General features: G+C 38.1%; 1 protein-coding gene across 8 annotated transcripts in view; it reads left to right on the top strand.

The window, feature by feature from the left end:
- Nucleotides 1-25,427, top strand: part of LOC104599730 (adenylyl cyclase) — a 56,052-nt gene that overhangs the window by 8,200 nt on the left and 22,425 nt on the right. For 7 of the 8 annotated variants that reach the window (XM_010262399.3, XM_019198162.2, XM_019198161.2 and 4 more), the window contains 7 exons: nt 1,484-1,692; nt 2,837-2,979; nt 3,195-3,323; nt 3,436-3,587; nt 3,741-3,834; nt 18,777-18,847; nt 18,933-19,039. In XM_010262399.3, the coding sequence (XP_010260701.1) occupies nt 1,685-1,692; nt 2,837-2,979; nt 3,195-3,323; nt 3,436-3,587; nt 3,741-3,834; nt 18,777-18,847; nt 18,933-19,039 (704 nt within the window). In that variant the 5' untranslated portion in view covers nt 1,484-1,684. Of the gene's footprint in view, nt 1-1,483; nt 1,693-2,643; nt 2,980-3,194; nt 3,324-3,435; nt 3,588-3,740; nt 3,835-18,776; nt 18,848-18,932; nt 19,040-25,427 lie in introns of those variants that run through there. The other variant, XM_010262398.3, reaches the window with a different exon arrangement.

Raw genomic sequence — 25,427 nt, 5'->3', positions numbered from 1 at the left:
GCTATTGACAGGATCTTTACTTGCCAATTTCTACTAAATTAAAATAACAAATGTCAAACACTCACAAAACCAAATATGGGTGTATAAACTCATCAACTATGTATTTTTACCACAAAAGAAAACCTTACAACACAAACAAGATAAAATCAAAATTAAGAATTTACTTTCAACCTATTTGCACTTATATGCATTTACACCTGTGCAAATGAAATTCACACTTAACTTTTTAAAGTTTAGATATCCATAGAAGGTGCCAATAATGTCCTAACTGACCATTGCATCTGTACATCAAGAACCTCCCCATGAATGAATGGCATGGGAGATGTTCCCAATGTGTGGCTGTAGTGGATTAGGAAGGAGTTGGGAGCATTTGTTGTTAGCATATCCCTACCCCATTTTAAAACCTTGGGTTACTCCCCAAATAGTGAAATTTTGGAGAGGCATGTCGAACTGGACTAGGTTGAGAAATAATCCAATGTTTTCATTAAGTTTTGATCTCTTACAATTGTCTTGGGTGCGCTTCCATTCAATTCATTAAATGTCAGCTACATACAACTTCCACATTTGAGGTATTAAACAGTTGGTTGCTCCTACTATTATGCTCCATTTTTCATTCTTTTCAAATGTAATAAAACATAGTTGAAAAAAATGTTCGACTACCCAGTTCGACAAAGAGGAGAAATGAAAAGGGACATCCATTGAAAAATAAAACCCTAGTCATTTCTTCTTTAACTAGGAGAGGGAATGATTTATAACGTCTATTTCTTCTTCATTTGCATAGAAATATGCAAAGCCATATCACATTCCTCAATTGCAGAGAAACATTCAAAGCCCTATCCCATTCTTCAGTTGCAGAAAAGTCATTTTCAATGAAAGGTAGGAATATGCATTGATGTTTAGGTTATTTACTAAATATGAGGTCAAGTCATTCTAGAGGCAATAATCAGAGAATGCAGTAAAAGAACTCCCATTTGGTTCTTTTAATTTTGAGACCATAAGATCCTTGGGTGTTTTGAAAGGTGAATCCATAAGGACTAATGTTACAAAAAGGGTCGAAAGAGACTCAACCATCAAAATAGCCTAGGAAGGATACTGCAATTACGATTGTTAAAACATCAAATGATAATTTGCAAGTAGCACTAAAAAGTTGAAAAAATCGAAGTATTTAGAATTCATCTAATTGCTCCCCGTAATAACGTGGTAAAAGAATTTGAAAGAGGTTAATGTAAGAGTTCAATTCATTATGTCTCACAATGTTGATTACATTAATTAAACTTAAGTAGTTTTGTATCTCTAGAGGCTTAAAAAAGCATTGCTTTCATCATCGATGCATGGCATTTATGTTTATTCTAGACCATATCATATAGAAGGGATGTTGTAGAAAAATAGCTTATTATCTTGTTCTTCTTCCTCCTTATGGTTAGAGTAGAATTTTTTGCATTTGCTATAGATCTTGATCTAAGCGTTTTTCTTGACTTCTTAGATGGTTGCAGCAAAGATGCAAGCTCCACTAACCACTTTGTTGTGGAGAAAAGGTTATTGGATGTGTAATGTCATGATTGTCGTCTACAAAACTACGTGTGGTTTTCTTCCTCTCCAATTCAATAAAATATCAAATTGAGAGAGCAATCAGTTTCTCTACAGCTGAAGAAGTGACTCGTTCCCTCCCTTATCTGAAGAAGAAATGGTTAGGTATTCTTCGGATTCTCCCTATTTCATTTTTCCTCTATGTCCAACATGGAATTGGGTAGTCAAATATTTTATAATTATTTTTTTTTTTTACATTTGAAAAAATGAGAAAAGGGCGGGGCAACCGACTTTAATTACCTTGCACATGTGAGATGTGGGGGTAGTGTGTGGTTGAGTGGAAGTAAGGATGCAAATAGATTGGATCAGATTTAAATTAGGGTATATTGAAATATGTTCTTATACTATAAAACCGTAGATTTGAAGATTTGATCAAACCCACCATCATTGATCCAAATCCGAATACATTAAGGATTTCGAATATCCGAATATGATTTTATTTAATTTTTAAAAATGGTGAGAGAGGGAGACCTATTCGAATTAGGGGTGCAACTTGGGCGGGCCATGATTGAACCCAAACCGACCCAACCTAGAATTTTACATGGGCTAGGCTTGGATTTTTGGTCCTCGGGCTGGGCTTGGGCCTAAGAAGTTGGGCTTTTTTATTTTTTGGGCCGAGGTCGGGCATAACGCTTAGGTAGCTTGAACCCGACCCAATTATACATATATGTGTATATATGTAGATGTTGATATTTACATATATATATACATACATATTTGTATAAATATTTTGTACATATATTTATATATATACATATATTTATGTATATATATTTGCATAAATACATTTAAATATGTATAATTTAAGAGTGGGTTCATTGACCAACCTGAATGCATCAAATTACAGGGCGGATTGGGAAAATCGGGCTTAACCTCGGGCTCAGGCCTTAAGTCCAAATTTTAGGGGCGGGCCTGGGTTGACCATAAACCCGGTCCCAACCCGCCCGACTTGTACCCCTAATCCGAATTCGATCTGATTTTCCACAAAATAGGGTCGGATTTCTAATCGGATCATGACCCGATCCATTTGCACATATGCACCCCTAAATGGACGAGCACCCCGTCTCACACCAAGACAAGTGCGGGAGGTCCGAGTTCGTTTTCATCGTAGGGATTCGTTTTCTCCCAAAACTTCAGTCATTGTTGCTCGCTACTCTCAGTGGCGAAGCAAAACCCGGGAAGACGAAGTCATCACCACCCTCATTTGCTTGACGATTCAAACCATGCAAGTCGTCTCAAATGCTCGCAGGATTTCCAGGGTTTTGAAAGCTCCCGTTTTTCTCCACTTGGAGCGATTTCTCATCTCTGATATTGAGAAGCTAGAAGATTGCTACGGTTCCTTTCAATGGCAGAAGCAGAGAAGCTTTTCAATTCAAACCTCCACGTTTTCAGGTTTTTTTAAATATCTTTGGATTTCTATTCTTTGTTTCGTTCTTTAAGTACTCATTTCAGTTGAACTAATTAGATCCTAATTTAAATAGAAATATATCTGAATGACTGAATCATGTTTATTTAATTATTTTAGTTCTTAATTATTATTTTTTATTGCCTTCTGTTTAATGAAATCTCGATGCATCAATACGTTTTCTGAGTACATTGAACCACAGGGACCATTCATGGCGTCCGCTTGCCGGTGGCCACCGATGTTCAACACCTAGGGCGGCACCCAATATGTTCTGTGATGGCAAGGGCTTCTTTTGCATCTGAAGCCGGTACCACAGATGGAGGGCCTTCAGGTTCTTCTTTCATTATTAGTGTTACTTCAAGCTCGTTATGGTGGTTTTTGACATTTAGACGTGTAAAATGCTAGTTAAGTGTGTTAAATTTTCAGAAGATATTGGTTTGCAGAGACTGTGAAGGAGATATATGATAAAATGCTTAAGTCTGTTGAAGCTGAAACGATGCCTCCGAATGCTTGGATGTGGTCACTAATTGAAAACTGTGCAAATAGGGAGGACATTAAACTTCTATTTCAGATGTTGGAGAATCTCCGAAGATTTGTAATGCTCGATTTTTGCTTTGTTTTCATTGATAAAATTGTTCTTTCCTTTTTGGGCCATTGGTTTCTTTATTTACTAGTTTTTATTATGCTTCACCATACCATGATTAATTCATGAATCATAGTACTTAAATACTTGTTTTTTTGGTTGCAGAGATTGTCAAACCTTCGCATCCATGCAAACTTTAATTGCAATCTTTGCTTAAGAGTTGCAGAGGCATGTGCTCGTGTAGGTTCCTTGGACTTTGGTATGACTTCGAAAACGCTTCTTCTGTTCAGAACTTTTAGTAGTTTGAAAATGCTTATTGGATTTGGAAATGAGAGTGTTATTGTTAGCATTTATTGACAATAATTTCCTCGGTTCCCAATTTGAATGTAGAAGATTCTGAAGCTGAGGATTATATAGGTCTTTGCTGGTAGATGCTAATGAGTTGTTTTGTTTAGATAATAATAAAGAAATCTTAATTACAATGATAACTCTGTTTATCAATGACATTGATAAAAAAAACTCAGTTTATCAATGACTTTATCATCTCAGAGTTAGAAGATTTTAATGTGTTCATTTCATTAATTTCAATAGAAGCATAAATACATAGATTGCTGTTACAAGTGAATTCAGCTCCCTTAACAAGTTGAAAGGGATCCCAATTACAAATCTGTCCAAAAGAGTTGTTCCCTATGCACCCGTTGTTTAGCCAGCATTTCAGCCATCTTATTTGCTTTTCTCTTTATCCATTTTAACATCGTCTCCAAACCCTTTGCTATGTTCTTAATCTCTCTTATAGTATGCTTGTGAATCCACACACCTGGGTTATTGTCATTCATCCGAGTTATTACCAGCTTTGAATCCCCCTCTACCTCCACATATTGATGTCCCCATTGTTTTGTAATCTTCATACCTTGAAGTAGGGCCAAAATTTGGGCTCTTAGAGAGCCCTCGTTCCCATTGATCCAGATAAGAGTGTCACCACCTTCCCCTTTGTATTCCTAAAGACACCTTCTATCCCTGACAATCCCAAGATACCCATGGAGCTTCTGTTGAAGTTTAGCTTCATTCCATTAATTGAAGGCGGCTTTGATTCCATCACTATATCTTTCACTGAGGAGGAATTTGCTACTTATTTCCAAGCTCTTAAATATCATCTAATGTAACCACTTGGAATGCTTCCATGGTTTTTGCCCAATGCGCAGCCTTTATGTTTATCTTTGTTTCTTCCACAATATCTTCCATGGATCTGCACCTTTCCTTGAAAGTTCTTACATTTCTTTCTTCCCAAATTATCCAAACTGTTGGTGCCCTAGCTGCCTTCCATAATATTTTCCCTCTCTTTTTTGATTGTCTCATAAACTCGGGATTAAACAGGTAGAAATGTCCTGTGGAGGATTTCAACTGCATCCAAGGAGAGCAGAAATGCACACCCAAACACAATTGACAAAAGGGCAAAAGTTTAGTAAGTGAGGAATGTTCTCACATTTGCCTTGCATAAAATGCACATGTGAGGATAGAGACACCTATTTGGCCTTCTTCGTTGGAGTACATTATAGGTGTTTATCTTTCCAAGGAAGATTTCCCAACAGAAGGCTTGAATTTCGGGTGGGATAATAGGTTTATTCAAATCTCTTTCACTGGAAAGCTTTCACCCGTAGAGTTAGAAAGGACAAGAGTATCGAAGAAAGAAAGTAAAAAACACAAGGAAAGGAGCCAATAGGAGAGGGAGTCCAAATTCTATTATCCTCCATCCTTGGGTCCAAGAAGACTCTCCCTAATTTGTTGAATAGGTCAATCAAGGATTCACACTCCCTATCTCTTAGACCCCTTCTGAAGTCAAACCCCAATTTATCCTAGAGTTTGAGGCACTCCAAAAGGACACAATAGGTTTCTTTTGAAAAATGGATAGAGAGTAAAGCAAAAGGAACTAGGTTTTCAAATGGGAGTTACCCAACCAAGTTTCTTCCTAGAAAAGAACTGTATTGTTGCATCCTACATCAAACCTGGTGTAATTTAAGAAAGTAGGACGTACCTCATGGATAGCTTTGCAAGGTGAGATTGAAGAAGCAAGATTTGAGACTTAGCATCCCAACCATTGTCCAATGAAAAGATTTGGCAGGACTGAGTGGGTTTCTGAGAATTTCATTCAACAGTCAGCACCAATTGTAATGGTTCACTTAAGATTGCAACCGGAGTCGCTGATGAATTTCAATCTGTCACAGAAGACTGCTGAAACTCATGAAGGTTCTTCCGTTGTTGAAGTTGTAACTTGTGATTTGGTTAGATTTTGGTTTGGGTGTGTTGAAATCACCAAATTTGATGAATGTTATTGCTTGTGAATTCTGCTTCTTGGTGAAAATCAAGTGCTGATTGGTTTGAGAACTGAACTCTCTTTTTTGGATCTTTCTGATAAACCCATTTGACTAAATCAGAACAGAACCAAGGCACACTGGCCAGAAGGCCCAAAACTAAAATTGGAATTGTGTATTTCCGGAAATTCAGTTGAGTTTCCAATTGTTTTCATGTTATAAACCAATTGCTCACAAAACTGCATCGTAGTTTGCATCATTAAATGCCAAATGAAAAGAGCACAAAAAAAAAAAATCAAAATCCGGTTCCATTTTGTATTCACTTGAACTGGACAAGACATCATTTACAGTGTGCAAAATTGTATTTGCACCGCAACCAAACACAGTCTAAATGTTAAAAGCCTACTGGATCAAATTAAAATACATAAGCATAACATATAAAACATATTTAAAGTGACAATGTATAAATAAAGTCAAACATGACATATAAAACATATTCAAGCATGTGGAACTTTCAATTTGTTTATTTCTCTTCCAATTGCATTACTTCAGGTGGCTAATGTAATGTTGAACATCTTGCATTCCTAATTCTATGAGCTGCCTTTGTACCAAGCCCCATGAGACAAGCCTAAACAAGTTGATTCTGGGGTCCTGAATTCTTGGCCCGTATATAACGAAATTGGTTTTGTAATTTTAGTTGTAGTTTGTTATCTTTTGGAATTAGGAATAAAATGCTGTTTGTTGAAGTGTGTCTTGTATTAAGAAGGATGAGAGAACGATATAAGCAAAGGTGTGGGGGGGGGGAGAGGTTCACTCACTTGCCTCGTGCACCTGAGGTGTATGCCTTAGAATCATAAATTCTTCCAGCATGCGCCTCAAGCTATTTTGAGGTGAGGTATGCCTCTAAGTGTACACATTCCACACCTTTTAAAGCACTGCTTTGTATATCACCCTTGTTTTTAAATATAGACACCATAGTGCTCTTTCTCTATTCATCTGTTTTTTTTAGATTTATGGTTTTATCTACATAAAATTAACATGTATCTATTGGTAAAGTTAGTTTCAAAGTCATAGGATCAAGTGTCATAATGTCTTCCTGGGAAATAGCTTTGGATATTCATACGGGACTTTAATGCAATAAGATTTACAACTGAGTCAAATAATCCTAGATAGGTCATCACAACTAGTACGAAAGCTTCCTTTACTACAAGTTATCTTCACTTGATCCAACTTCCAGGAAAACCCAACTTGCTCGAAGCTAGATAGATTTCTTTTCAATGAAGGCTGGGAGAATCATTGGAGAGGATTGGTGGATAAGGCTCTACCTAGGCTTACTTCCAACCACTGCTCTATAGAAGTAGTACAAGAAGAACCATTCAGATTTGAGAATATGTGGTTAACACATCCGAATTTCGTGAATAAGGTTAAGGAAAGGTGGAGTGAAGAGATGAGGGGGGTGAAATGGAAAGGGGGCAGATTTCACAAAAAAGTTAAAAAGATTGAGATCCAAAATAAAAGAGTGGAATAGGGATCAATTTGGAAGAGTGGAGGAAACAAAAGCTACCTTATTGACTCAGATTGAGATCCTAGATGCAAAATAGTCTCAAAGATTGATTAGTGGGCAGGACCGAGAAGCGAGATGGAAACTCAAATAGGAACTAGAAGAGGTCCTGTTGAGGGGAGGATATTTCGTGGAGACAAAAATCTAGGCATAAGTGGATGAAGGAAGGGGATGGAAACACCAAAGTTTTTCATGCTATGGCTAATGGGAGAAGAAAGAAAAGTTTGATAGTAAATCTCGAGGTCAATGGAGTTGACATAACCTCTCAAGAGGAGATTGCTAGTTGCTTTATGGCTCACTTCAAATCAATCTTTCAAAGACCTTCGAAGGTTCAAGCGAGAGTGGAGGATGAGGATTAGCCAATTTTGAATGAGATGGATAGGAGATGCTTAGTAAGAACTATTGAGGAAGAGGAGATTAGACAGACTGTCTTCTCTATGGATAAAGCTAAGGCTCCAAGACCAGATGGTTTTACAATGGCATTTTATCAAGACTGTTGGGATATACTCAAAGAAGATTTAATAGGGGTCATTAGAGAATTTGAGAACAAACATGTGGTGAGTCTTGGAGTCAATGCTACATTCCTAGCTCTTGTTCCCAAAAAGACTAATGCTAAACATCCCAAAGATTTTAGGTTGATTAGCCTGGTGACTAGTATCTATAAGATCTTGGCAAAAGTGCTCTCCAGGAGGATCAAAGAAGTTTTGTCTACTCTCATTAGTTAAGCACAAGGAGGTTTTGTGTAGGATAGACAAATTGTAGATCAAATCTTCATAGGAAATGAAAGTGTGGAGTAAATGCAAAGATCAGATAGAAAAGGCTTATGATCTATTGGACTGGATTTTTTGTTGGAGGTGTTAAGAAGGTAGGGATCTGGGGACAAATGGTGTAATTGGATAAGTGGTTGCCTAACTTCCTATCATTACTTAGTCTTAGTGAATGGAGTGGTCAAGGATTTCTTCCCAACCCAATAGAGGCCTAAGACAAGGTGATCCACTTTTTCCCTTCCTCTTCACGCTTGTTGCTGATGATATTATTATCTTTTGTGGCGGGAGTGACTTAAGAAAGGTGGAAAATCTTAAGAATCTAATAAGGGTCATTGAGTATGCATCTAATTTGAAGATAAGAAATCGGAAAAGGTAATGAGGGATTTCTTGGGGGAACTAGGAGAGGTGAAGAAGGATCATCTAATCAGATGGAAGATAGTCAATAAAAGTAAGCCCATTCCTCCTCGGGTTGGTAGTTTTTGCTGGGAAACTTTCTTGGAAAGGATCAACACAAGTGACCTAATTCTTGTTTATCCCCAAATCGGTGTTCTCTCTGTAAGGTTGATGGGGAAACTGGCTACCACCTTATGGTTACTTGCTTGTTTGCTAAATTTATTTGAGAGTGGGCTTTATCTCTTTTTGGGTGTAATTGGACTCCCCCCTTGAATGTGCAAAGTCTTTTCTCTTCGTCCTTCTTCAGTTGGGCCTAAGAAAAGAGGGAGGATTATGTGGAGATGCATTAGGGCTGCAGTTTGTTGGTCCTTATGGGAAGAAAGGAATTATTCTTAATATAAAAGATTTTTATTAAAAATAAAGAAAAAATGAGTTCCCCCCTTCCTCTTCATCATCCTCCTAAACCCCCCTTCTCTTAAGGAGGCTTATGCCTCTTGCGTTCTGAACTACGCCTCACGCCTCTAGGTAGTGGAACGCGTCGCGTCACGCCTCCACGTTTTAAAACATTGGAAAGGAACTACCGAGCTGAAAGACTTTAGTCCAATCAACTTGGTTGGAGGTGTTTACAAGATCCTAAACAAAATTATGGCCACCAAATTAAGAAAGGTGATGGATTCATTAATCTCTAAGTACCAAGGGGCATTTGTCCACAATAAGCACATTCATGATGTAGTTCTCATAGCTAATGAATTAATGGACTCAAGATTAAGAAATGGAGAAAGTGGGCTAATTTGCAAAGTTGACTTAGTGAAGGCTTATGACCATGTTAACTGGTCCTTCTGGGATTATTTATTGAAAAGAATGCAATTTGGCTCTAAATGGAGAAGTTGGATGAAGTTTGCTTTTCGACCCCAAGATTCTCGGTGCTTGTAAATGGGTAGGGATTCAAATGGATTGGATCGGATTCGAATCCGATTCGACACTGTTCATGTCGGATCCGATTGGATCTGATAGGACTTGATCTGAATTCGAATCCTATCGAATCTGATTTGATCTGACTTGTTTTCTTTAAAAATTAATAAATTATGAAAGGAAAAAATAAAATATACCAATTTAAATAAAGAAAAACAAAAAATACAAGTGTTTTTTAATTATTTTCATCATATATATACATGTTTTTTATTAGAGTTCGGCCTGCCTATTAGACTGGTAACAACCAAGGAAAAGAGAGAAGAGAGAAAGAGAGAAAGAAAGAAAGTCGAAGAGTAGAAGAGAGGACAAGGAGGAAAAGGTCTGGTTCGAATGAGAGAAAAGTCAACCCTCCCATTCGGCCAGATCTGTTTTATATTACTAAAAATATTGTGGAAAAGTCACATGTGCCCCTACTTAAGTTAGGGACATTAGATCTAACATAAACTTACACATCAGCACCTAACCATAAGCACAAAGACAGAAATACTCCTACATACTCGACACAAACACTCCCCCTCAAGCTAGAGAGTATATATCATATAATCTCAGCTTGTTACATATGTAGTCCACTCTACTCCGACTCAATCCTTTAGTAAACAAATCTGCCCACTGGTTCCCTGTGTTGACATATGCAGTGTCTATCACTCCACTCAGCACCTTCTCTCTAACAAAGTGACAGTCAACCTCTATGTGCTTGGTTCTCTCATGAAACACCGGATTAGAGGAAATATGAACTGCAACCTGATTGTCGTAGTAGAGCTTCATCGGAGTATCAACAGTGTATCCCATCTCCTGTAGAAGGTTTCTTAGCCACACTAATTCACAAGTAGTATGTGCCACAACTCTATATTCTGCCTCTGCATTGTTTCTTGTCACAATTGTTTGCTTCTTGCTTTTTCATGTCACCAGATTACCCCCAAGAAAAGTGCAATAGCTTGTGGTAGATCTCCTATCAGATACAGAACCGACCCAATCAGAATCAGTATATCCTTCTATTTCAAGTTTTCCACCAATTCTGTATATCAAAGCACGACCAGGAGCCCCCTTTAAATACCTCACAATCCTTAGAATTGCATCCCAATGTGAAACTAGAGGTTTCTGCATGAACTGACTTACCACACTAACTGCGAATGAAATGTCTGGCCGAGTGATGGTTAGGTAGTTCAGTTTACCTACCAGTCGCTGGTATCTACCAGGGTCTTCAAACACTTCACCCTTATCACTGCTCAGCTTAATGTTTGTTTCCATAGGTTTTTCAGCTGGTTTAGCACCTAACAAACCTATTTCTTCAAGCAAATCAAGAACATATTTCCTCTGACACAAGTTAATACCATGCTTAGACCTTGCTACTTCTATCCCCAAGAAATACTTCAATTTACCAAGGTCCTTTGTTTGAAAATGTTCCTGCAAAAAAGTCTTCAACCTGTCAATGCCCATTTTATCATTTTCGGTAATGGCAATAGCATCTACATACACCACCAATAGGATCTTCCCTATATGAGAGTCATGACTGAAGACTGAATGGTTAACTTGGCACTGTTTCATACCAAACTTCTTTACCACCTCACTAAATCTGCCAAACCATGCTCGAAGAGACTGTTTAATCCCATAAATGGCCTTCAGTAGTTGGCATACCTTGCCATCCTCCCCTTGAGCAACAAACCCCAGTGGTTGCTCCATATAGACCTCCTCGAGCAGATCACCATGCAATAAGGCATTCTTGATATCAAGCTGATAGAGGGGCCAATCATACATCGCAGCAAGAGAAACCACAACATGGACTGAACCAACCTTAGCAACCGGGGAGAAAGTCTCTGTGTACCATAGGTTTGGGAATACCCTTTGGCAACCAGTCTAGCTTTCAGTTGCTCTACACTACCATCAGGTAAATATTTAACTGTATAAACCCACTTACAACCAACAACCTGCTTACTAGGAGGAAGAGTGGTGAGTTCCCATGTATGATTATGGGCCAGAGCTGAGAGTTCATCTTCCATTGCACGACACCATCCTGGAGAGGCAAGGGCTTCCTGGACATCCTTAGGGATAACAACAAAGGATAACAAAGAGATAAACTGGCGATGGAAAGCGGAAAGGTGAGTCAGTGAAACATAATTAGAAATAGGATGAAGGGTACAACTGCGTTTACCTTTCCGCAAGGCAATGGGAAGATCAAGATCAGATACTGGGGTTGGGGCTGGTGTGGGAACAACTGCCGGATCTGTTGACGATGATGGAGCTGGAGGATGAGCCGGTACATGTGGGCGATGTGTATACATGTGATGGATAGGGGGTCGTTCAACAGGTGGTGGCACTAGAGGCAAGGACTTGGTCACAACTGGAACAAGAGGAACAAAATCCACAACTGGAAGAGGAAGGGGAGGAGGTGATGAAGAGGAAGAAACATCACTGGACCCCAAGAAAAATGGACTAGACTCAAAGAAGGTAACATTGACACACACAAAGGAACGTCAAGAGTTGGGATGGTAACGCTTATACCCCTTCTAAGTCCGGGAATAGCCAAGGAAGATGCACTTAATAGATCGTGCATCTAACTTGTCCTTTCTTGGCCCCAGATTATGAATGAAGCAAAAACACCCAAAAACCCGAGGAGAAAGAGGAAACGGAGACAAGGTAGGAAACAATGTGGTGAATGGTGAATGACCATCAAGGATAGACGTGGGCATCCGGTTAATCAAGAAGCAAGAAGTAAGCACTGCATCACTCCAAAAAGATTTGGGGACATTCATGTGATGCATGAGGGATCAAGCTGTTTTCAAAAGATGACGGTTCTTTCTCTCAGCTACCCTGTTATGTTGTGGGGTGTAGGTACATGAAGTCTAATGGATAATGCCATGTTGGTCTAGGTATTCTTGAAATGATGAAGAGAAATATTCATGGCCACTATCGGAACGAAAAATTTTAATGTGAACACCAAATTGGTTACGAATCTTAGTATAAAATTTTTGGAAAATGATAAACAATTCACTCATTTCTTTCATTAAATAGAGCCACGTCATCATTGAATAATCATCAACAAAAATGACAAAATATTTATATCCATTGTATGGCATTACTTTATAAGGACCCCAAACATCTGAATGAACCAAAGAAAAAGGACCTTTGGAGAAATTGGTCAGCAGTAGCGAGGTGTTCATCTCTAAAGGACAAATCAATTACAAGCTGATCTCCTCCATTCGAAGGCTCACTGAAGTTGAACTTTGATGGAAGTAGCATGAGTAATCCAGGATTATCCGGAATGGGGGGTGCTTTGAGAAATGAGAAGGGAAAGATTTTGTTGCTCTACTCAAGTCCCTTGAGAATTGGGGACTCCATCAGGGTAGAACTTTTAGCTGCTGTACAAGGGGTGCAATTTGCAAACCAGCTGGGGGTACAACACCCAACAATCGAGGGGGATTCCAAAGTGGTGGTGGATTGGTTGAAAAATCCTGAAGAGGCTATGTGGCGTTGCAAGAATGAAATGAAGAAATTTAATTGGTTGACAAGGAATATGTTGGTCACTGTATAGTGGGTGGGGAGATCATCAAATACTTTGTCAGATGTGTTAGTTAAGCAAGGGGTAAATAGGGAAGAATTGTTTTGGGCTCAGTTGTGATTCTTGCTTTTCTTTCCTAGTTTACTCGTAAGATTCAAGGAGGGGCTGCAGCTCGCGCCTCTCCCTGGGATGTTGTATGAACTCACTCTAAATCTGCTTTTGAATTAATAAATTTATTATCATTCATAAAAAAAAACCAAAGAAAAATGACTTGACATACGGTTATCAACTCTAGGACTAAAGGGAACACGATGATGTTTCCCCAACTGGCACGACTTACAATCCAAAACAGACAGATGACTCAATGAAGGAACCAAAGACTTCAAAACTTTCAGTGGAGGATGACCAAATCTACAGTGCCATTGGAGAGGAGAAGGAGACGATTGGAGTTCTATTGCCATACTTCTACCACCATCAAGATAATACAACCCACTTGCTTCATGCCCTCCACCAATCTTCATCCCTGTCTTGAGATCCTGAAAAACACACGAAGAGGGGTAAAAGGTAATGGAGCAATTAAGAGACTTGGTCAACTTACTAATTGACATAAGATTAAAAGGAAATTTAGGGACATTCAAAACTGAGGATAAGGATACAGGGTTCATGTTAACATTACCAACACCACAAATAGAAGATGTGGAACCATTAGCAAGGGTAACAGATTGTGATGTTGGGCAATGAGAGAGGGAAGAAAACACATATGGAGTTCCACTCATGTGATCAGAGGCTCCAGAATCAATAATCCAGGGATTGGGTGTGGATGCCAGACAAGCCATACCTGAGCGTGCAAGAGCGGCCTTGTTTTGCTGAGATGTGGCTTGAACAAACCTTTCATACTCATCACGGGGAACACTCATCATCTCCTTCCCAGTAACATCTGTGGATGTAGAAGGTATCTGATAAGCTGATTGACTCTCTTGTCTGAAGCTACTATCACTAGTCATGGCATGATTGGCCCAAGTTGAGGGTGGACCATGCAAGTCATAGCAATAATTAATGGTATGTCCATCCATACCACAGTGTGTACACCACCTCGGACCCGAACTACGTCATCTGCCACGGGCTCCCCCTGAATCTTGACCTCCAGTACGACCACCACCACGGTTATATGTAGGTCTACTACCACCACTCCGGCCATATGCTGGTCCACTGCTGCCACTACGGCCAGACTGAGCTTCCCGAGCTCCACCTCTAACACCACGGCCTCTGGATACTGCAAAGGCTGATCTATCGGAAACATTAGGGTTCTCGGTAGATCCAATGGAAATCTTTCCCTAATCGATGAAGAGAAGAGGGCTGATTCGTGTGGTGCAGTGGGTGCTTTGTGTGGTCTGATTTTTGGGTGATCAGGTAAGAGGTTCTATGCATTCTCTTGGTGTGAATTAAATGATAAGTCTGTTTCAGACGGTATGGTGGGATTTTATAAGAAAAGTAATAATATAACAAATTTATAAAAATACAACATAAACAATATATTTATAAATAAATAAATAACATATATATATATTTATAAATATATAACGCATCAGATCAGATCTTCTCGGATCGGATGGGGGGTGATCTGAATTCAATCCGAAGATCCGACCAGGGGTGATCCGAATTCGACTAAATAGGATTGGATCTCGGATCGGATCGGGTCATGGTCCAATCCATTTGCACCCCTATAAATGGGACAACTAGAGGAAATTTTAGCAGTTCTAGAGGTTTGAGGCAAGGGGACCATTTGTCTCCTCTTCTCTTTCTAATAGTCTTGGAATGTTTAAGCAAGTTGGTAGATAGAGATGTGGAGAGGGAGCTGCTCTTCCAATTCTGCAATATGCTGATGACATACTCTTCTTCTGTTGGGCTTCAGAGGAGCAAGTTCTGAATCTGAAGTACATTCTTTTCTGGTTTGACATTATATCAGGATTGAAAGTAAATCTAGCAAAACGTGAGATGATAGCAGTGGGAGAAGTCTCTAACACCCAAGGTCTGGCAGATTTGTAATTTTTTGGGTTGCAAGGTTGGTTAGCTGCCAGCAAATTATTTGTGGTTGCCATTGGGAGCCAAATGCAATTCTAAAACCATTTGGAACCTAATTATAGAAAGAATGGATCAGAAATTGGTCACTTGGAAAGCAAGGTATCTCTCCAAAGGTGGAAAGGTAACACTTGTCAAGAGTGCCCTAGCAAGTTTGCCAATGTACTTCATGACCCTTTTTCCTATCCCCTCGGAAGTGGTAGAGGTTTTAGAAAAAAAGATGAGAGATTTTTTGTGGGTGGGCTTGAAGGATTCACATAAATATCATCTTGTAAACTGGGGTCAGATTTGTAAACCCCTATGTCAAGTGGGGTTTGTGTTAAGGAGCTTAAAATCTTTCAACCTAGCTTTGCTTGGAAGTTGGCTTTGGAGGTTTGCTGCTGAACCTGACAACCTCTGGAGGAAAGTAATAGAAGAAAAATATGGGTTGGAGGAAAGTTGTTGGGGTAGTGGTCCACCCATGCCGACCTATGGATGCAGTCTGTGGAAAGGAACATGCAGAGCTTCAAACCTTTTTTCAGAAAGGGAGTTGGATTCAAAGTAGGGAATGGGAGAAGGATCAGGTTCTGGTTGGACTCCTGGACTGGGGAGAATTCCTTTAAGGAACTGTTTCCTACCCTGTTCAGTTTGGCAGAAAATAAAGAAGCCTAGGTAGCAGATACATTTGTGATAAGGGATAATGTTATTTGCTGGGCTCCAGCCTTAGAAGGGACTTCAATGTCTGGGAGATTGAGCAGGTGGGAAATCTCCTAGTTTTGCTTCAGACTCAGGTTTTGAATCTGCAATCCGAGGATTCTCTAGTGTGGAAGTGGAACATATGTGGGGAGTTTTCAGTTAAATCCTTCTACAGTGCCATAAGGGGTGATTTTGAAGCCCTGTTCCCAATCCGGGCCATTTGGGGGACAATGGCACCCTCAAAAGTGTCTCACCAAAGAGATGTTGGTGAGGAAAGGTTTTAACTGCAGTTATCTGAGGTGCAGCTTCTGAGGTGTAGACACAAAATCAGTCAACCATCTGTTTTTACATCGCAACTTTGCCTCAAAGATCTGGAACCACTTCTTAAGTAATCTGAGGTTAAGCTGGTGTATGCCAGCCTCAGTTAAAGCCTACATGGAGGCTTGGCAGATCCGAGGGATGACTAAGAAAGGAAAGATTTGCTGGTCTTCTATTCCATTGGCAATTATGTGGGCGGTATGGACAGAAAGGAACAGCAGGTTCTTTGATCTTAAAACCTCTACTGAAGCTGAAGTCATCAATACGACTTTAGGTTGTGTTAGAAGTTGGTTGTCTATACTTACCGACTTTAAAGAGGTTACTTCTGATTGTTATTTTTTGAGGATGACCTTTTTTTGAGGTCCTTCTTATTTGGTGTGCTACAACTTCTCTTTGTACAAAGGACCTTTTACATCAATACAATTTTACTTTGCCTTTGCTCAAAAAAAAATTGAAGGAGATTCTCAGGTGGTAGTAGGGTAGCTGTCAAACATGGAACCTGCCATTTGGGGCTATAGAGGCCTCAAAAAAGTGAAGTGGCTAACCAGTAATTTGAGAGTTGATGTTAAATGGGTAAGCAGGTCGGCAAATATTGTGGCTGATTCCTTGGCCAAGCAAGGGGTATCCAGGGAAGGTCTTTTTTGGGCTGCTTTGTAACTTGTTCTAGTAAGTCTGGAAAGCTGTATCTAACTATTCTGGAGAGGTTGTATCTCATGCTTTTCCTTGGGATGCTTGTACTCCTTATTCTTTGGTACTTGATAAAATTCATTCAATTATAAAAGAAAGTAATATTTCTTCATGGGAACCCCTTAAAAATTTTCTCCTCTTCCCTCCCCCCCCCCTTCAAATGACATTTGTAACCACCGTCTTGTTAACTATTTTGAAGGACCATTCTTGGGGATATTCCTTTTAGTATTGCTTTTCCTTGCATTTTCAGGCTCTTTGATAGTTTGATTCAAATGGGATTAGCTCAAGTGTCACTACAGGTTTCTGGTTTCCTCCACTTTCCTCACTATGGTTGGCGGCCCCTCTTGGATCTTTAATTTTGCTAGGCCTGACTCTGTTTCCTTGAGATATCCATTGTTGAGAAGTTTTTTTACATATTAACACTTTTTTGGGTCTGGGACAGAGGACCTGTTGTTGCAACTTGGGGCCCTTATAACTTGCCACATATTGGATATTACTGTGGATTGCTACACCCAAAAGTCAGCATGGTCTGATGGCTTTCATGTGTTGCATGGACTCTCCTAAGTGGATAAAGAGTGTCCATGTTGGACATGTGTTGGATTCAGACCCTTATGCATTCTTGATGGACACTTAAAGACAATATCTTCTTTTATGTACTTGCTAATACACAAGGATAAAATTCTGAACTTTCTTTATAAAGGTGCAACTTGGGAAGTGTCAGGTTGAGCATTTGCTATAAAAGTTGGAGCCTAGGCCCAATTTAGTATAAATTTTTCAAATTGGGTATCTTGCTTGCACCCCTATTTGTAGGTATATGATGTTGGGATTCAAAAAAGGGGCTATTTTAGTAGTTTATACTTTTACATAAATGTTTCTGCAAGTCCTTTCTTTTGTTTCTTGCCAAATAAGATTCTTGAAGATTTGTTGGGTTCTGAATCTTATGTCCATGTTGGTACTGCTTTCAACCATCTGATTTGTGCATGATTGTCAGAGAATTCTAAGAGTTTTAATAATGTTGTTCTCCACCATCCAAATATCTGTTAATCTTCTTAATTCTGGTAAGTTATTGGGACCTAGACTTTCTCCAGACTAAATCTTTTTTATCAGTAACAATGATAAAAATATCTTTATTTTTTCTTTTTTTTGAGAAAAAGCTACATATTCGTCGATATAAACAAAAATGTTACACTCTTACCAATTAATAAAATTTTAACAGTACCAAAAGTTATACATAACAATATGCAAAAGATGCTCAGAAAATTCAAAGAGTTCCATTGTCAAATGAAAATTAGGGAGGGCTAGAGCTATGGCTACAAAAGAAACTCTTCCCAAACCCCTCCTTATTTAGCCACTGAATTTTGATCCTTGGAAATCCACCTTAAGGAAGATGAGAAAGACGCAAGATTATCACAAACCTCATGAAGTGTGCCAATTTCCATAAAATTTTTCTTGTTGTTGATCAAAGAAAAAATGTGCTAGTTTCCATTGGCCAGAACTGGTTCTTTATGCCCATCTGATGTATCAACTGAATCTCCAAGAACTAAAAGTGAAGGAAGTTGCATGGTATTGATAATTCTTGACTCAATTAGCAAAGCGATAAACTTAGCTTTGACAGCATATGCTTGGTCAGTTAGACCACTGAAATACTATATGGTGATACCTTTGGTTTGGAGAAAACTACCAGAATTCCATCTGGAACTTGGTTCCTCATAGGACTTCAAAGAATAGAATAATCTAGCCATTTAGAATAGGCACATGTGGCAGCTTCATTGCTAATCACGCAGTCTGGAGTCCAAATATGTATGCCATTTGTATGGAATTTAACCGAATATGCATGTAAATCACCCATATAGTTGGGACATGGCTTAGATGATGATGATTTTCATGGTTAAGTTTGACTAGAAAATTATTCGAAGGTAACTAATCTTCAATATATATTTTTAGGTAAGAAGACGCTGTGGACACATAATGTCTATGGGTTGACTCCAAGTATTGGCTCTGCACATTATTTACTGGTAACTGTGATTTTCAGTTTTCATGTGTTGAATTTTTCTCTCTTTTCTACTGTTGCTTACAATGAGTGGTGTTATGAGACTGCAGCTGTATGCCAAGGAGCACAACAATGCTAAGCTCATGATGGATATCATGAAAAATCTTAAAAGGAACTCTTTGCCATTGCAACCTGGTACAGCAGACATTGTTTTTAGGTACCATGTCTACAATAGCTACTTAATGCTTTTCTTCTATCCTTCAAAAGCCTAGAATCATTTATTTTAGCAGATGGTAATAGCTATTTGATCTCAATATATCTTGCTATGCTGATTGTAGTGCATCTAGTAAACTTGTATTTAATGGGATATCTCCTCTCCCTGACAATAATATGGGCTTGACCCTTGTTTTGCAGCTTGTTGGCCAAAATGGTTTGGCACACTTCCTGAGAAAGGGATTTGTGCAGCACCTATAAGAAATTTTAAGAAATTGGAAGAAACCAAGGTTTGAAATATCGATATGATATGTATCGTATTAGTATCGACCATAACTGGCTCGGGATACAGTCATAGCTTTCAAGGCGTCTAGGCGATTCTAGGCGACACTGGGGCGCCTAATCGCCTAGGCAATAAAAGTTTTATAATAAAAAACTGAGTTTTGGCTAGTTTTCCTAGTTTTATATACCATTCAGCATGTATGTTAACTGAAAAAATAACAATTCTTTTTGTTAAGAACATTAAAGTTCCTCTAAAAATGTGACAAATCATCACAACTAAAAGATAAAAATCTTTTACATATATTAATTTCATTATTTTCAAAAATAATACTACCTATAATAAGTATTTAATAGAGCAAATTCATATTAAGTAGCAGCTAAAGAAGGTTATTAACTTTATATGATAAATATTCAAGATGGAAAGTAAAATAGAAAAAAAACAAGGATGGAGTTTCTGTTTTATTTAATTAGAGAGAGAATAAAAAAAAAGAACTTTATTATTCTATTCTTTCTTTCCTCTTTCTTTTCTTTTCTTTTCTTTGTTTGTTTGTTTGTTTTTCTCTCCTCAAAACCCTTTGATCTTTTAAATTTCAATAGTAAAACATTAAAACAAAGTATAATTGATATATATAGCATATAATAAAATGTATTAGCGCATACATTAATAAGATACAACAATATAAATGATTTTATGGAAGTCGTTTGCCTTGCCATTTTTGTCGCCTAGGCAGGCGCCTAGTTGCTAAAAGTCAAGGCATTTGGGCGAGGTGCCCAGTTAAGGGTGCCTAGTCGCTTAGGCGATGCCTTGACAACTATGGGATACAAGGGGCGTGGTACAAATCGATACATAGTGATACAAGGGGCGTGGTACAAATCGATACATAGTGATACAAGGGGCATGGTACAAAGGCGACTCATAGAATCAAGAATGCAATATATTTTACATCACATTAGCTACTTGAAGCAATGCAATTAAGGAAAAAAAAGAGATTGTGGGTTTTACACGCTTGAAAATGCTTTATATGTTTGCTTTTATTTTTAAATTTTCATTTGAATATGCTTTACATGTTATGTTTATGTATTTTAATTTTAGATAATAGGTTTTTTAAAACATTTATTTTAAAACTTAAGTTTATATTTTTTTATTAACATTATGTTTAATATTTTTTATTTTTTTTGCATTTTTTTAAATGTTTTGGCATTTTTTTGAATTTTCTGAATTTTTTGATTTTTTTAGTTTTTTTTTTGTAGTTTTGTGCTTTGCGCTTTTAAAGCACTGTACGACGTGCCCTTCTACTAAAAAATGAGGATAGAGTGATCGGAACCTAGGTTGCCTAGCGTCCAACACGCCCAAGTCCTAAATACACCCTTAAGCCACTAAGCTATCTTGCCATCTTGCTTCTTTTGATAATAAGTAAAATAAAATTACCTTTATTAACTTTAGTATCTACTTGCAATTCAAATAAACAATACATATTTATGTTTAACAGCTCCAAGTAAAAATTAAAAAGAATAATATTCAAAATTAGTATTTTATAAACTAATGGAATAAGTAATCTATCAAATCCACATTAGTATAAAAGATGATTTTAATCTCAAGAAATTTATACAATTAAATATTAATAATAGAATAATTATGTTAGTACTTCAAATTTATAAATTTGCACATGATATGTCTCGTAAAATTTATATATGTTAAATTATTAATTAATATTTTATTTTACATTAAATAACAAGATATTTGTTACTTGCAAAAATAAAAAATGTTTACAAAACATTCGAGAATGTAATATTAGATTGGGTCAATCAACTCTACTAATCTACATTTATATGAAAAATGATTTTTAATTTCAGAAAAATATAGAATAAAAATATTAATAATTGAATAATTATTTTTTGTAATTAAAAATTACGAATTTTCATATGATATCTATCTTAGAAGTTTTAATATATTTTATATATTTCAATTTGAGATTATATATTTTTTATAAATTATTAATTGATATTTTAATTTATATTTGAGAATTTAATATTTGGTTGACTTTTTTGTTTATGTAAAAAAGTAAAATAGAAAATAATTGATATAATAATTAAAATATAATAGGTGCATATGTTTTGTGTTTTGGATTCTTGATTGATGCATTATCAATAAAATTGTTTGATATCTATGCATCCTACTATATTAGTTGTAATATATTTGTTCATATACACAATTATAATATATATTTTTTATGTATTTATACATTATTTGTGGCTTTATTACCTTAAGTTTAGTGTTATTACTGTATTTATGGAATTTGTATGCATTTCCCTAGCGTATCCAAGTGTTTCCATATTTTTCATTTGTATCCATGCATTTCCATAGTGTATCCGTATCCATATCTGTATCTGAGTTGTTCAATATGATACCCAATATTGATACTTGGGTCCTTGGAAGAAACTACTAGAGAAATGGGAGAAGGGAAGAAGCAAGAAGATTGACTTTTATATATTGTTTTTCCAGAAATTATTAATGTTTGCCGTGAAAGAAAAAATGGAAGCAAGAAGATTGACTATGCATTTTTTTACAGATTAGTAACTGTTACCCATGAGCATGAGAGAGGTCCAAGGTTTGATCTGATTCAAGGCTGGATTTATAACAGTTTTTGAGGGAAATTGAAAAGTAAATGGCGGTATTAAGGGGTTAGGTCCAAGGTTTGGGTTTGAGGGGCTGGGGGGAGTGGGATAAGGGTTTGTTTGTAACAGTTTTGAGGGACACTGATAAGTAAATGACAGTAGTAAGGCATTGGGTCCCTAGGGGCAAGGTCTAGGGAAGCAGGATAAGGGTTTGTTTAGGGCTATATAGCTGTATGATGTGATTTGAAGGCTAGTCTATGCTAAAACTCATGCAATAGACAAATTTTTAGCAAGAGAAAAAAATTCAAAATGTCAACATTGGAAGGAAATTTCTTCAGATTGTTTTGGGGGAAGGTTTAAGTAAGCCAATCAAAATAGGGCATTGAATTTGGAGGTTTTGGTAAGGTTTGATAACAAAAGACAAGAATTCTTAGAATTAGAGACTTTCGAGAACTAGGGTTTTTAGTGGGAATTTTTGAGACTGTTTTAATTGGATGCAAAGGAACCTTAGATATGGGGAATGGCTGAATTATACAGTTTCACCAACTTTCAGTGGGAATATAGAGAAAGAAGTTTCTCCCTCTAGAAAAAGGTGTGTGAATGTTGAGAATTGACAGGAATTGAGAGGAGGCATACCTGGGGTCAAATCCAATCCTTAGTTCATGTTGAATAATGGTTTCTAATTGTCTTGTCCCAGTTCTTTGATGGAGAGAGGGGAGGGAGGGAGGGATGGGGAGACCCTTGGTGTGGGTTCTGCCAGGGCTGAGAGTTGATTTGTAATACTTATCGTTTTTGTTTCTAGTATTGTGGAGCCACTTTATTGCTTTGTATTCCTCTCCTGCTATCTAGTATTTGGGTAGCATTGACTCCAATCAGGTCTCTTTTAGATCCTCTCTCACAGCCCTTAGAAAGGTATCTCTTTCCTCTTTGATCTTTTCTCCCCCTTTTATTTTTACATTTTAGATTGGGCAATGGCTCTCGGATTAAGTTCTGGACTGATCTGTGGTTGGGTCAGCAACCCCTTTTGTTTTTCCTACCCTCTCTTCTTTAGACTTACCTGGGATAAACAAGCATCTGTCTCTTCTGTTATTCCCAGAGGAGATAATGGTCTCTCTTTCAATTTTAACTTCTATAGAGCCTTGACAGATTCCGAAACTCAAGATATCTTCTCTCTGCTGTCCTCCCTTTCTATTGTCTTCCCTTCCCCTTTGGTTCAGGATAAAAGAATATGGTGGCCTTCTGTGTATGGTCAGTTTTCCACCAAATCCTTCCACAGCGTACTGGTTTCCGGGGCAACTAACTCCGCTTCCCCCTATAGAATATGCTTCTTTGTATGGGAGGCTTTTTGTGGCAATATTGATACCTGTGATATTATCTTAAGAAAGAGAAAGGCTTTATGTTGCTTCTCATATCTGTGTTTTGTGCATGGAAGATGGGGAGTCATGTGGTCACCTTCTTATAAATTGTGAAGTAGCCAGAAGTCTGTGGCAATTCTTCTTGGACATCTTCTACAGAGGCAGTTTCCATTGGGCTCCTCCCAACTCAGTGTCTGACATTCTTTTGCAATGGCCTGGGTGTACCTTGAGTAAAAGTAGTGCTCTTTATGGGAAGGCTATTTTCCATGCGGTTTTCTGGTGCATTTGGGAGGAGTGCAACAAGCCCATTGGGGAGGCTGAAGCTGTTGAAGCCGAGATGCAGGCCTTGCTGGTGGGGATGAGGTGCATAAAATCCCTGAATATTTCTTCAGTGGTGGTGGAAGGAGACTCTGTTTTCGGTTAGGAGAAGAAGAGAAGAAGAAGATGAAGAAGGAGAAGAAGAGACGAAGGATGTGAGAGTCGAAGACAATCTTAGCTGGCTGCGCCAGTTCTATTATATTAAATAGTAGGGCGACTAAACAAAATAAAATAAAAGGAAAAGGACAAGAATGCCCCTCTGCGGCATATAATACAAATTACATTACTCCCCCGCAAGTTGGGGTGTAGATGTCAATCATCCCCAACTTGTCACAAAGATCATAATGTCGTAATGATCATAATCCTTTAGTAATAACATCTGCAAGTTGTTCATCAGAACTAATGTAGGGGGTGCACACTTGCCCCTTCTCAATTTTCTCTTTGATGAAATGCTTGTCAACCTCAATATGCTTGGTTCTATCATGGAGAACTGGGTTGGCTGCAATGTTGATGGCAGCTTTGTTGTCATAGTAGAGTGACATAGGATCATCAAAAGGAAATCCTAATTCACTCAATAGGTTCTTGATCCACAGTAATTCTGCAATTCCATGAGACATAGCCATGTATTCTGCCTCTGCACTTGACCTGGCCACCACATTCTGTTTTTTGCTTCTCCAAGTCACAAGGTTTCCACCAACAAAGGCACAATATCCACTAGTGGATCTTCTGTCATCCGCTGAGCTGACCCAGTCTGCATCTGTGTACACCTCTACTCTCATGTACCCATGCTTCTTAAAGAGTAAACCTATTCCTGGGAACTTCTTCAAGTACCTAAGAACTCTGTCTGCTGCCTCTAGGTGTGCCTCCTTGGGTGCATGTGTGAATTGACTGAGGACACCCACAACATATGCAATGTCAGGCCTGGTCATGGATAAGTAAAGAAGCTTTTCCACAAGTCTTTGGTATTGCCTTGGATCTTTCAAGGGCTCACCACTGCAATCACCAAGCTTATGATTTACATCTATAGGTGTGTCAGTAGGTTTAGCTCCTAACTTCCCTGTATCCTTTAGGAGATCTAAGGTGTACTTCCTTTGGGAATTGAAGATACATTGTTGAGAGCGAGGAACTTCAATACCAAGGAAGTAGCATAAATGCCCTAGATCCTTTACTTCAAACTTTGTAGCAAGGAATTTTTTTAATCTCTGAATCTCTGAGACCCAGTCTCCAGTCATGACAATATCATCTACGTAGATAATCAGGGTTGCTGTTTTCTCTTGTTCCCTCTTCACAAAAAGTGTGTGATCAGATTGGCACTACTTAAAGCTCATCTATTGAACTGCCTGGTGAAACCTGCTAAACCAAGCCCTTGGAGATTGCTTTTGATTTGAGTCGAACTCGAGCTCAAGGTTCTGGCTCGAACCGAGCTCGAGCTCAAGCCTAGTACTATTCGGCTCGGCTCGGCTCGGCTCGGCTCGAATCCACCCCTAGCAGATAGAAAAGCACGAAAAGAAGATGAGACATTCTCATAGGACAAGAAGTGAGATATAGGGTGGTGTGTGGTGCATGATCTGACACCCTTCATTTTTGCAATAGGAAAGTTCAAATCACAACCTGAAGTGTCAATATCAATAGGTTCAGGAATATCAATTGGAACAATAATACTTGGGTGAGGTGAAGGATCCAACCCCTGAGATTCTGATGGCATTGGTGGCATAGTTCATGATGGCTCTGTGGCAATTGAACACTATTGGCCTTGATTTTTGTAGTGCAATCTCTAGAAGACACGAAATGGAGGAGGATCGGGAATAGAAGACAACAAAA

Source organism: Nelumbo nucifera, chromosome 7 (assembly GCF_055504915.1).
Source record: "Nelumbo nucifera cultivar China Antique chromosome 7, China Antique-T2T, whole genome shotgun sequence".
In the NCBI taxonomy this organism is placed as follows: Eukaryota; Viridiplantae; Streptophyta; class Magnoliopsida; order Proteales; family Nelumbonaceae; genus Nelumbo; species Nelumbo nucifera.
The sequence above is the reverse complement of the archived record's forward strand: the minus strand, read 5'-3'. Positions and strand labels throughout refer to the sequence as shown.